This window comes from Passer domesticus, chromosome 4, assembly GCF_036417665.1.
Source record: "Passer domesticus isolate bPasDom1 chromosome 4, bPasDom1.hap1, whole genome shotgun sequence".
NCBI lineage: Eukaryota > Metazoa > Chordata > Aves > Passeriformes > Passeridae > Passer > Passer domesticus.
Genome location: NC_087477.1, coordinates 35702135 through 35716212, shown reverse-complemented (window position 1 = coordinate 35716212; position 14078 = coordinate 35702135). Strand labels below are relative to the sequence as shown.

At 39.2% G+C, this 14078-nt stretch overlaps 1 protein-coding gene across 5 annotated transcripts in view; it reads right to left on the bottom strand.

Moving 5' to 3' along the window:
* The window catches only part of NFKB1 (nuclear factor kappa B subunit 1), a 57957-nt gene that overhangs the window by 43523 nt on the left and 356 nt on the right, over positions 1-14078 (bottom strand). For 4 of the 5 annotated variants that reach the window (XM_064417083.1, XM_064417081.1, XM_064417082.1 and 1 more), the window contains exons 2-3: positions 2622-2674; positions 1403-1487 (exon numbers count right to left, since the gene is read on the bottom strand). In XM_064417083.1, coding sequence (XP_064273153.1) covers positions 1403-1487; positions 2622-2674 — 138 coding nt within the window. Of the gene's footprint in view, positions 1-1402; positions 1488-2621; positions 2675-13923; positions 14071-14078 lie in introns of those variants that run through there. The other variant, XM_064417084.1, reaches the window with a different exon arrangement.

The following is a 14078-nucleotide window of genomic DNA, read 5'->3' as shown; positions in this document are numbered from 1 at the left end:
AATATAACACAGATGAATCTTACTGAATAATTTTATCTGCCTTAATAAAAATACACTGTAAACAAATGATTGCAACATTCATTTGCTGGATGTTTTTCCATATTTGTCAAGAGCTTTGCTCATGAGAACATTTTATCTTGAAACAAAATTATGTGTACCATGTGTTTCCTGATCCTTTCTTGCTACTACTCTTTTAAGAAAACAAGAAAACACTGAAGCAGTAAGCCTGCTTTAATTTTTATTTTGTAAGCAGCATTTATTGTTACTTTAGGATGGAATTTTACCTATGAAGGAAAACGTTAACTGCTTATTTCATTTTACCCTTAACACCCTCACTGCTGTGAAGTGTATCAAACACTGCAATCAGAAGTGGTTTGCACTTTCAACTGAAGAAAGTAATTTGCAATACATAAGACACCTAGTGTGTCACCTTAGCTACATCTTAATACAACAGAGTCAAACAGAAAAGAGAAAGCTGTCATGGTAAAAGATTTGAACAGCTATACTGGAGCTATATTTTGAGAAAAAAATTCCTAAAGTTAAATTAAATTTTATTTTCTTCTTCCTTTTGTATCAGTTATTCTAATAGACTAAGCAGGAAATATTACTTCTTCATGCAAGAAGTAATATTTATAAAGAACTTTAATAAGCACAGCCAGGCCAAGGTTGATCAAACAGCCAATACTGACTGGGCTATAAAAGACTTGTAATTGTTCTTACTGTTCTGGAAGCATATTGTAAGAGCTGCTATCAGACCTTTTCAGTGGTTTGTTGCAAAATTTGTCTGAGCTTTCAAACTAGTGTTATTGTTCAGGAAACTGGCAGGTGCTTCTAATGCCACACTGCCACTTCACACGAAACAGAGAAGTCACCAAGAAGGAAAAACATATTTGAATGGTACAGGAAGTTAATATTCTCTGCATTTTATTACTGAAAAACAAGCATCTTAAGAACTACTACAACACCTACTACAAGCACCTTAAGAACTACTACAAATGCAACAGCATTCAAAAGGAAAAGAAGCACATGGTGCAGTCTGCAAACTGGCAATAGCAACATGTAACTCGCTGAAGGTTCAAATGCAGAAAAAAGCCTCAAAGTAATTTATAAAATCGGGTCACTCAGAGCTCTTCGGTCACTGTCCTGGTTTCACCTGGGAAACTGCTGAAACTTTCAGTTTCTGTACAAGCCACAAGAAAATCCAATTTGTCTCTCTGCTGAAAATTTCACGAGGGGAAGAAAGATGCAAAAAGATGCAATAAAAAAACTAGTTGACAACTTGCAATCTACTATTATGACCCACAAGTTGGTAAACAAAAAAGGCTGAAAAGAACTTCTCAAAAGAAAACAAACAGGTAGAATGAGCAGGACAATGGCACCATCAAATAGTCAGAGTTCCTACCTGTTCGTAGTGGTAAGTCTGCAGTGATGTAATTTGTACTGTTAAATAAAGCATTCATTCCCATGAACTGATCCACCGCAAACATCTATAGTGACAGAAAACACTTCATTATTACATATATACACAATTGCATAAAACATCCATCAGCAAAGCACTTTAAAGTTCTCTGCAAATATTGAGACTGCCAACATCTCGTTGAATTACATAAACATTTTACAGCTATTTTATTTTTGCTGGCAACAGCAGCGCAAGCAGAGCTGACAGCACCAACCCGAGTTTCACCAGAATCATGAGACCGCACCAACCTCAGAACAGTTTCTAAACACCCATTTTGCTTACCTGCACTAACAACTATAAATCCTAAACAGCTTATACAGTAAATTCTGAAAATCTAACCCTAGATATCTTGCCCAAGGCCTTGCTAAGAACCTCTGAGTTTTCATTTCCACTTCTCTGCTTAAACCCCACCAGACTACATTCCTTATGTAAATATATTTACAAGCTCTAATGCAAGAAAATAGTACATCCAGGTGAAAGTTGTGTGGGTTTTTTTTTTGGTTTTTTTTTTAAACACTGATATGTCTTAACATACTATAGTTGTTTTCTAGTATAAATATTATTTTTCCAAAGTGGAGCAAGCATAAAGGAGAAAACAGTTGCTTTTTGAAAATTAAGGTCAGTAGAAATGACCTGTTCTTCACTTAAACTTTTCACCCAAGCACCATTCTCACAGTTCACATAAGTTATGGAATGATCTAAGAAGATCAGGAAGAGGTCCTGAAGAGCTAGACCTATGGATCTGCGTGAGTGAAGGAACATTTTAGTCATCACTGTCAATGCCAACATCACAAAAAGTTACACAAAATGACCTTTTAGGACATGATGAGTTTTATTTTCAGAAATACACCAATATCCACCACAGAAGAAATTCCAGAGCAAGTGTCACAGGCATGCAGGGCATAAAGATAAGGTTTTTTTTTTCAACTGCTTAATTCAGCAGGCCTAGCTTTTCTTCTCATTTCAGTCATTTAACCAGTAAAGGCACTTTATAGGTCACATAAAAACCAGCTTAGGGAAAACAGCCCTGATTTCTGCCAATGCAGAATGATTTTCTATGTCTATATTAAGTCTAGGAAATGACAAGTCAATATGAGAGAAGGCCTAAACAGACAGCTGGGGGGGGGATACAGGGATACTGAAAACACAGAAATTCACTTACTTGGGGATCCGATACTCCCATAATATAGGAATCTTCTGCTGCCATTTTAAGTCCTGAAACACAAAAACATGATTAGAACTCTCTTTTTTCCCCCAATGTAGAGAAGGCTGGAAACATTCAGAGTTAAAAGCCCAATCTCTGACACTTTTTATTTTGCTCATAACATTAATGATTTCTAAAATTCCTCAGTATTTGAAGGGGCAATGTAAGGACAAGATAGGCTACAGCTAGGATTTTCCATTGCCTATTGCCAAGTAATTAAAAATTACAGTCAAAGTCCAGAAGCCAAAATTTCTTAAAATCAGGAATTGTTTCTGTCTTTGTTCTGACTATTCTGCCATTAGTCTTCAGGCAACATCATTACCATAGAAATAGCAGAACTCTTCATTTTTATACAATATAAAGAACATATTGAGCATTCGTGAATGAACTCTAACAGTTTTCTTACAAAGTATTACTAAATGCAAATAAAGATGCCCAAGAAAGAACAGACAGTATTTAAAAAAAATTAAATAAACCAGGAATCTATTATTGACTAATTTTGGCCATTAGTTTTTATTTCCAGAGGTCCACAAGTGCTTAGCACACACAACAGCTCTGTGCTGACAATGACAATTATGGATGCACAGCATCCATCACAACTCTTTCTCACAGGTCTACATGTGAATTCTGGATACTGGAAAAGTTTAGCTTGGTTAGTTTTACTGGGACCAGTAGTGGGCCAGTAGCAGAACCTGTGAATTTTCTGAGGAATTTATTAGGTCTATCAGAAGATATTAGTATTAGTGTTGCTTTTTTATATGCAGATGCTACTAAAAGAACTACAATTTCACCTACGCTGAGCTCACTAAATAAGGTACTCCAAGGGAGTATCTGAAAATAACAGTAGGATTATTTCAAGAGATTCATGTCTGCATTTAACAGACACTAAACAAGGTTAATAACTAACAGAAGACAGAAACAGATCACTGGCCCTCATATTCCATCACAGTGAACACGAGCCATATTTGCCAGCAAAGAGAACTGTGAAAACGTATTGCACTACCAAAGAGAGGTGCAAGAGATCAGTAAGTCATCCAAGAAAAACTGACTCACCATGTACCTCCTACAGGAACTAGAAAGGCAATTATCAAAAGGAAAATTGGAATGCTTGGGTACTTCACCTCGATGGAGGCTCAACTCTGCTAGTTAACAATCTCTAAAGACAACCCAGTCACCCACAAAGCAGAAAATGTAAATAAAAATAAAATGGGGTAATAGGAGACACTTAATACACAGGTGACTACAGTGAAAAAGATCTTTATGTGGGTACAACTGCTTTTTAACCTAGAAAATAAAAATACACCTGACTGTAAATTAATTTTAGAAATATTTACAGGGCAATTATTTATTTGTGCAAATATCACATAACTGCAAATATCAAATAAGATTTCAGCCAAAAATTAGTAACATATATAACAAGCAGCCAATGTCACCAATGCTGTACTTCATCACCTAATACAGAAGGATTTCAGCAAGATAAAAAACCACCAGTCAATCACACTGGCTCATAGGCACATTTCAAAAGCATTATTTTCAACCATTTGCCATTATTATTATTCACCTTCAAGGAAAAAGTCAACATACAAGGCATGATGAAACCTTCAGGAAACAATGAAATTTACTAAGATGTTTTTATTTGACTTCTGTTCTGTTGCAAAAATATAAATAACATTATCACCAACCAATAAGTTACTGAAATCACTGAAATAACTTGTAACATTTTTTGTCAAACACTTCTTACTAAAAGATGTAGATATTACAGAAAACAATCTGAAGACCTCAACAGCCAGCTTTTTTTTACAAAGTGACAGAAAATACCCACCCTCTTGTTACACCCTGATTAGGTAACTGTGAGTGAAAATGCCTGGCTTCTTCTGCATAAATAGAATAAAAACTAGTCCTAAAAAATCTTGTTTTGTGATGTTCTATATTTAAACATTTAAAATTTCATCAGTCACATATGCAAAATTTTGTTCCAAAGTCCTGAAGTTTCCAGATGACATGGTAAACATGCTTGTTCAGAAAAATAAAATATTCTGAGGAGCTAACATGAACGGCATCTGCCCACTTGCCTGTTTACTCAATATATACTTTGTCAAACTTTCAAACAAAGCATCTCACAGCTTCTTCTGTAAGCACAGGAAAAATGTAATAGTAGGTTCTATTTTCTTTGCCCTATTCTAGTTCCTCAGGTTGCATTTCTCTCCCTCCAGCAGAACTCTGGGGGCAAAAGGCAGTGTCCTGACACCTGCCACACTTCTGGTCACATCTACACTTCTGCAATACACGACTTCCCAACCAAGTGGAAAAATAGCACAGAGGCATTACTTCTGAAAATTTTTCATTTAAAGTATTTTGATGTAAAAATTAGAACCCATTTAGGGAAAAAAAAAGCCCTACATCCATCTGAATCAGTCCTTCAGTTTCACCTTTTGAAAACAGTAATTTCTGGCTTTTTGGCTGATGCAGTGAACAACACAATGACAGGAAAACAGCAATCTTTAAAGACGTTCTCCCTGCAGTGCTATGTTCAGCTCTGGGCTCTTCGGCATCAGGAACACATGGACCTGCTGGAGTAAGTGAAGATGCTCAGAGTGCTGGAGCTCCTCTCCTGCAGACAGGCTGGGAGAGCTGGGGCTGCTCAGCCTGGAGAGGGAAAGGCTTCAGGGAAACCTTACAGCACCTTCCAGTACCTCAAGAGGGCCTCCAGGAAAACTGGAGAGGGACTTTTCACCAGGACATGCAGGGACAGGATGAGGGGGAATGACTTTAAACTGACAGAGGGTGGGATTAGACTGGATATAAGGAAGAAATCCTTCACTGTGAGGGTGGCAAGGCACCAGAACAAGTTGCCCAGAGAAGCTGTGGCTGCTCTATGCCCAGAAGTGTCAGGTTGGATGGGGCTTTGAGCAATTTGGAAAACTTATGGTAGCGGAAGGTGTCTCCACCCAGAGAATGTGAGGGGGTTGGGACTAGATAATCTTTGAGTCCCTTCCAACCCTAACTACTCCATTATTCTATGAATGTGACACTTGGAAGCAGCAAGGTAACCACTGCCATAGCACCCAATCAGCTAGGCAGGTACTAATGAATGCCTAACCAGGTACTAAACACAACCTCTCTCACATCACAAGGGCAGATGCCTCTTACTTGAGATCTTTCATGTTCAGATCAGCTGCACTGCTTGAGGGAGGGGTTACAGACATTCTCTCTGGCCTGAACTTAAGCCAGTTTATTATGAACAGATTATAATTTAGATGTGCAAACATACACCTTTGTGTATGTAAACTCACACTTAATTGCCTTATCAGGGCCTAGACAAAGATTAACCCAGCTGTTTAAAATAACCTTTCTAAATGACTGAGAACACTCAGTTTCACTATGTTTTGTCCTCTCCAAAGCTAAACAGATAACAAAAGTGTTCTGGGAGCTCTACCTTCAAATAACAATTTGTTTCCTTAGGATTTATTAAGTTCACAAACCTATACACTTCCTCTTACATGGAGATTGATGCAAATCCACAGAGTCAGTAACATGATCAAAACCCCAAAAAGACACAGAAAAATAGACCCTAGCATTACCTGTGTGACCTCTCATTGGCCTCTTCCCTTACTGCTCCAGTTTCTAAGCACCTTTCCCATTTGCATCAGGTGGTAAGATTAGCATCTACCTCAAGTAGCTTTGTTCATTCTCTCATTACATGAGCTGTATTATGGGTCAGAGATTGCCACCTCTCTCATTTGAAGATGACTGGATTAAAATTGCCTTGTGGAAGTTCATGTTATTATAGATGCCTGCTTCCTGCATAAGCTCCAATTCCCACAAATTGTACTGCAAACTAGAATCTACAATAAAAAAACACCCCAACACCTGCAGACCACAATTAACCACAGCAGTCTCCACCCTGGAGATCGTCTGAAGTTGTTCAGATAATGGGGCACAGGAAGCTAGACATTTCAATTCACAGAATTTATAAGTGTGACAATTCAAAGGTCAGTGAAAAAACTTCATTTAGCTCCTAGTGCAACAGGAAAATATAAAATCCAGCTAAACTTGCCCAAACCCACACAATTATACCTTCTGAGAGTAAGTGTGGGATGTGTGTGCATGTGCATACATATTCCTTTCTCCTCATAGCAGGTCAATTGCCATTGTGAAGAAGGTTTAAATAGAGAGAAAAAGAGAAAAAAACCCAGGTAGCCATTTATACACATATAGGAGATTACTCTGTTGCACCAAACAACCAAGCAAACCTAATGGCAGGTACTTTGCACCACTGCTGCTCCTTAATAACCAAATGATACAAGGTACAAGTGGCACAGCTGGAAGAACATGATTTATTGTATTCTGAGAATTTGTTCTAAAGCTTCAAAAGGAGCAGCCAGTTAAAATGAAAACAACATAATTAATGTAGGAATGCTGTAATCCACGAACAAGAATTCTCATTTCTCTTATCTCAATCATTTGATTTCAGAGCTCTTCCCTGTTATTCTCCCACATTCACTGTGTATGTTTACCTTCTAAAAAGCAAGATAAATTTCTCTACCCAACTGTTTTCAGCCCCCCCTGATTTTTCAAGGGTACAGATCCTTCCCTTTACTTCTCTTCAACTTTCCAGCCTGAACTTTAAGCATGAGGTGAACCCTGGTTCTCTTTGACATCAGTATCCAATCCAATCCCTAAAAACTTGGAATGGGACTTCTCCATATTACCTTTCTACAGATAAACATGATCTTTATCATCCAGTTCATTGCCCTTGAGAACTGAAATTAGTGTGATGGATGTTCTTCCACAAGGAAATTTATTTAAACCACCTCTCACTTTATGACATGTTTTACATCATCCTGTTCTCACCTTTCAAGGCTGGGATTCAGAAAGCAAGCCTCACAATGGGAAACTCAACTACTACACTTGATAAACTGAAAGAACAATTCTTCCTGAAAGTTTTCTATCAGAGTGCTTTTTCTCTTTAGCCCGGCTTTCACTGGAATTTACCTGTTAAAAATAAACTTCTTTAACAGGAGACTGAATGAAATTAATTAAATTCTGTGTGGTCATGCTCTTAGCCTGTTTATTTTGCTTACTAAAAATAGAGAGGAATAATGATGAAAATGAAGCAAAGATGTGTCTCTTTCATATATTGTAAGTGTATTTTTATTACATCAGGGCTATGGAGTGTTGTGGATGATCTCATTACAGAGAACTATTATTTTTAGGAAGGGCACCAAATTTTCAGAATTCCTGCAGCAACTATGAAGTACTGAGGTAGAAACAGTAACTGCTGTATTGTGCAGACAGGACAATGTGTTTTACCTGCTGTTGCTTCCTTAACTTTGGGTGGCAACTACCCATCCTTGAGCCTCAGTCTTCCACCCTTTGCAAAACTTAATGTGTGTCTGTATAGGGACAATTGTTTCAGAGATTTGCATTTCCCAAAGAGAGATGCTGGGAAAAGGTATTGTGCAATAGACTCTTTGGGTTGCTGGGTCAGGGCTGGCAGCAGGACAAGAGCTGCTGAGATGATTTTGGCTGGGGGCCAGAGCAGGATCTGCTCTGACAAAGCAGAGATACAAGATCCAAGCTGTTCCGTTTCAACCTTTCAGCACGGCAGTCCCTTCGAAGTCAGGATGCTGCCCACCCCTTTCACTGCACAGCCTTTTCACCTTGCTCCTGGCCACCTCTCCACTTCAACCAGCACTGCATTCCCCTGGAACCCAGTCATTCTGCCCAGAGCTCCAGAAGTACAGCTCCAGAGCACAAAACTTTCCATTCAAAGTAAGAGACATAAACAGCTAATGTATTCTGTAATATACAAAGTAAACAGAACTCAAATATTAAGGGAACATCATGCATACTCTCACCCACAATATTGGCATAGGACAATTACGAAAGAAAAATATGTTCAAAAACACAAGAAGCGATTGTTAATTCACTCCTGTTGACACAAAGCCACCTCTATTATGTTATTTTGAAGGGATTTTAAGTCAGTAGTGAAATAGATTTGGAATTTGCTTTTAAATGTCGAAATGTTTACTATTTATTCTCCCAGCTATGACTTCAATACCTGGGGGTGTCCTATTTTAAGGAAACAACACTCAATTTTCACAAAAGCGGCATAAGGAAGTTGTATTTTTCACATTCCTTCTGGTACTTCAAAGATGTGCAATCTCTCAAAAAAGATTTGAGTGCAATTTCTCATATACAAGTGCAAAAAAATTTGTACAGAGAGCCATTTTGATCAAAGATTCTAATTTCCTCTGCAGAGTTTTTGCCATCCATACACTGTTGCAGCTGCAATAACACTACATAACCCTAAATGACACTGTTTGTTTTTCTAATATAACAACCCAAATTGTCTCCTCTTGTGACTAATTAAGCCTGCTTATTATTTCCTGTTGGGTGGGACCTGGCAGTTGTGTTTATGTATTTTTTAAATTTTAAAATTGCTGAAGTAAAAATTCTCAAGTATTCTCAGTCATGAGCAGATGCATTACTTGACAACAGTATAAAAAGTACAGAATATTTTGGAAATTACATCAAACACAAGTACTTGCGATTTCACAAGTGTGGTGCTCTAAATCAGAATTGCTGGGTGCATAATTATTTTATGAAATCTAGAACCAAATTTATTACAGCATGCAACAACGGAATCTGAAGAAAAAAAAATCATAGTGTAAGAAAATCTCCTTGGCAAAGAGTAACTGGACTACCTAAAAGATATTCTATTAACTATGTTTGCAAACAGAATTTTTGTTTTATTTCTTTCCCAAATATCAAAGTAGTGAACTAATATGTCAAGAGGAAATACTGAAATGCTATAAACATACAAACTGTTTTTCCATTATATTGTTGGAATAAAGTTAGAATGTTTTTGTTAAAACACATTCAAAGCAACTTCAACCAAAGGAACAAACAGTATTCAAATATATGGCAAACATATTCTGGTACATGTATAATGCTAAGTAGATGTAAAAATACTGAGGTTCAACACAGAAAAACAGCTGCAGTAACTACATTGTATTTTACCCATGTGGGGTGCTAATGTTACTTGAACTCCAGAATATGATATTAAAATGCTGTTACTTTTTCCTCCAGATTAAGATCAATCACTAAACGTTCTTTGCAAATGGCTCTAGCTCCCGTAAAAGCTGTTCATCAAATTTTAACTTAAGAAGCCACACACACCCATTTCATAAGCCTGAAGTGTAATGAATCATTAATATTAGGCTGCAAACCTTTCCCTTTTTTTTTTTCTTTTGGCAGGGGTGGAGGGGGCACGGGAAGAACAGTGTTTTCACGCAGCATGTGACCCCCAGTTGCAGAAGTTCAGCTCACACAAGGTTTGCTCTATCACCAGGTACAGTCACAGGCTCTGGGCTCCTACTGAAGACACACTCCCTCACTTCATGAACAGAAAATAGCCAGGGCTGTTTCCACTGCAATCACAAAGGTGAACTAAGGGATTCTCAGTGTCCTTTTGGTTCTGAACAGCCACTGCAATCATAATGTGACAGAATCAAGTGCTTAAATAGCACCAGTAAGAGACACCAAACAGGTAGAGCTGAGTCCACAGCATCACAGTCATACCCAGTTTTCAAATCTACAGATGTGAAGTGGCTAACTAAGCTTTAGTTTTTTGCTTTTCCCAAAGAAATTGCAAAATTCCTGCAGTCTCAGTGTTGTACAATAACCTATGACACAACAAAACTCTAAACTAGACTGGACTAAACTAATAAGACCAAAAACCCACCTGCTTCCTTTGTTTATACTTTGTGTGCTAAAATCTGTCTTTAGGCAGATGGAAACATGACCTCTTAGAAGAAACAAAAAAATAAAGCCAAACCCAAGCAAAAAGAATCCCAAACAAACCCAAACCACACAACTCAGACCTACTTTGCTCTTGACCTGTGGACAGTTTGCTTGGAGGACACAATAAAACATGGAGGTATTTCAATTTAGTATTTTAAATTAAGGGGGGGGGGGGGAAGTGTATCTATCTGCCACTGCTTTTCAAAAGAACACAGAAGTTGAAAGGGGGAAATAATGCTTGGAGTAGCAGTAGAAGCTTCCTCCCCACACATCATCTGTCAGCTCCACCTAAATGCTAAACAAAGGATCTTACCTTGAGACCATAATAACGTGAAACATCTTTTAAGGCCTTACTTTTGAAACTGTCAACAGTGCTTCATCAAAATATACATTTAAATGAAAGCACTGAAGAAAATTCACTGAATTATTTCTATGCTCAAAGTTAGATACAAACTTAGTGCCTGACTGACCTAAGGGCACAGTTAATGACAACCATAATTACGATCTTATCAACACAGAACTTCATAAAAGGTTCACAGCTTATTTAAGGGACATCAAATTACAACTTCCACTTCTAAAATACCTTTTAGTCAGAGCTAAAAGTGACCAAACCCAGGAACTGCTTTTTTCATTACCTGACTGAAACATTCATTAACTTCTCTTTGTTTTATAATGGCTGTGTTATTTTGTCAGGGAACCAAAAGAAAGCTATCAGTATGTTGAAAGAAAGGATTTTTAACTAACTGTAGAGTTTTCATTAGTTGCTTACATAAACAAGTAACAATTTTCTTTATGACTGGTACTTTTGAACTTAGAGTTGGCAAACACAGCACCAAAAGGTGAAAGTATTTTAGCAAGCACAGTTTGAAGCAATGTATGAAAACACAGGAGAATTCACCAGCATCTCTGAAGACCACAGGTGAATTTTCTCAACACTAGCTATATCAAAAAGCCATCTGTAAGTTAGTAAAGATATATTGTCTTTCACTGTATCTTTGCAACTTTAAAAATGAACATCTACTTTGCATTACAAGCACCTTCGATAGTAAAGACTCAAAGGCCTTCAAACTTAGTTCCTGTCCTTCCAGAGTCAAAAACATGCCCAATAGTATGAATTCCTAACTGGACTTATTTCTGGAGTTTGCATGTATTCATGACAACGTGGCATGGGAAGGTTTTGGAAAAGGCAACAATGAAAAGGAAACAAAAATCTATTAATTAGCAAATTTGTGTCAATGATATTTATTTGTAGGTATCTATTGTTGAAGTCACATAATGCCATCTCAAGGAAAAAAAATAAATTTATTATTGAATTTTTAGAAGTAAAATTTTAATGTAAATTTACATTTATTATTTAAATTAATTTTCAAAAGTAAAATACATAGTAACAGAGAAATAGCCAGCACTGCTATTTTTCAGCAAATGAATCAGGAAATATTCAAATGTGCACATAAATGAAAGACCAGTGTCTGCTTTCTACCCTATCTCCCTTTTACTGCTTTTCTCTGTCCCAGCACTTTTATCCAGCAAACTTTTTTGATTTCAAAATAAATACTACAGAAATGTTACCTAGGTGTTGCTGGAACAAAGTGAGTACAGATAGGAAGTTTATCTGTTAAAACAGTGTGTTTTTAAAAACACACAACGTAACGCAAAGTGATATAAAGCTGTTCTGTTTTATAATCTTAACTCGAAATGTATTAATTTCTTGCATGAGAAAATAACTACATTTTTGATGACCCCACCACTGACTGACATTTCTTTTTTTATAAAGGGGACAAAGCTTTTTTTCTTTCCACCCTTTCTCCTTTCTGTTTTGTATTTCGTATTTAACATATCTTGCAGAGATTTCAGCACTGAGATTCCCTGAAATCTCCACACTCTGTGGCACATCCTGACAATAGTATTTCAACGTAACTATTAGGCAAATTCTCGGGCCAGGGAAAGTTACGGAACAGAGCATCTGTTTCTGGATGGTTACAGGCTACTTTTTTCTCTTTCATTTTCTCATAAACTGTAGTAATTTCTGTAGATTACAAAACACTGCAGACAGGATGCTATCTTAGAATGACGTCTTGGTTAATGCTTTCCTAGAACGGGCAGCTACTTTCTTTCATGAGAGAACACAAATGCTTTGACTGAAATACTATTTCAAAAGTTGATACTACACAGTACATAGCAGAGAGACTCCAGATGTCAATAAAATCGAAATGCTCTATTTTCAACCCTGTTCTCTGAACTTGGCAGCGCTGGTGGTAGCACCCACCTGCATGTAAGGCACAAGGCGATAGAGCAAAGAATTCATCCACTTTTCTCTGTGAACAGAGTACGTAAAAAGAGGACTTCTGAAGCACAAATATAATCAGCACTTTAAAACCCTTTAAAAAATAATTATAACAATAATCTGTATTTCCTTTAAAACGTTATTCTTAAGCAAAGTTTTTGAGCATTTTAAGACAGGAAGTTGAAATGCAGCAGACGATCCCTTGCCTCTCAAGTCTTATTCCCCAAGTGCTCACAGGCACTGAGATTTACCTGTTTTGAAAACACACAACAGTACACATGATGATAATGGCCCAAGAGCACAGACCTCATGTCACAGACACAATACTTCACACTCACGTAAAATAAGTCAATAGCACTCCTTCACCAAAGTTACCCTCAAAGCAGAAAGCACCAATAGATGAAACAAAAAAAAACTGTGATGATGAGAAGCTCGATATTCTTGGGTTTCAAGGTCAAACGCAACCCAGCAATCAGTGCAGTAACACTCCCCGTCGCGACGAGAACTTGTCGGTTTCACCACTTGCAACTGAATTACCTTTAAAAACCTCACTACTCCGTACCTTTTAATACAGTCTGCGGCACTCCGGGGCTGCACCCAAGTCGAGCTCACCCAGAGCCGCCAGTATCCACCCGCCCTTTCCTGGTGGCCACCTGCACTCCCGAGCCAGCCGGCGGCTGTGCCCCGGCCGCGGCTCGGGTTCGGCACGTACGTGTGTCACCTCCGAAACCAAAAGCGACAAAAGCAGCACCTCCTCTGCCTACGAGCACCCGCTATGCGAGCGGCAGAAGCTGGGCTTGCAAATTCTGTTCACTTTGCTGTCACGGACACCCCTTCCCTGGCTAGGAACACCCCGGTAGCACAGCAGCAGCAGCAGCAAAGCCGGCATCGCCCCGCTCCCCGGGCTGGCTGCAGGCAAAGCCGCGGCAATCCCTCCCGGCGCTCCAGCGGGAGCTCCGCGCCCGGGCCGAGGTCACAGGCTGGACCGGGCACAGCCTCCCGCGGCAAACCGGAGCTCCGAGGGCTGCCCCAGCCCAGCCCAGCCCAGCGAAATGCCGGCTCCCGCCCCGCTCCCGCCGCTGCGGGACAGAGGGAGCCGCGCTGAGGATGCGGGGAAGGGGAGAAAGAAGGCAGCGAGCGGCGGGCCAGGGGCCGCCTGGGGCTCACCGGGGCAGAGCTGGCGGCGCCTCCTCCTCGTCGTGCCGTGCCGCCGGCGGTCCCTCAGCGCCGCGCCATGTAACGCGCCGTGCCGCCTCCCGGCTCCACGCGGACTTTCCCCCTCCTTCCCGCCCGCCCCACCGGCGAGGGCACCCGCCCGGCAC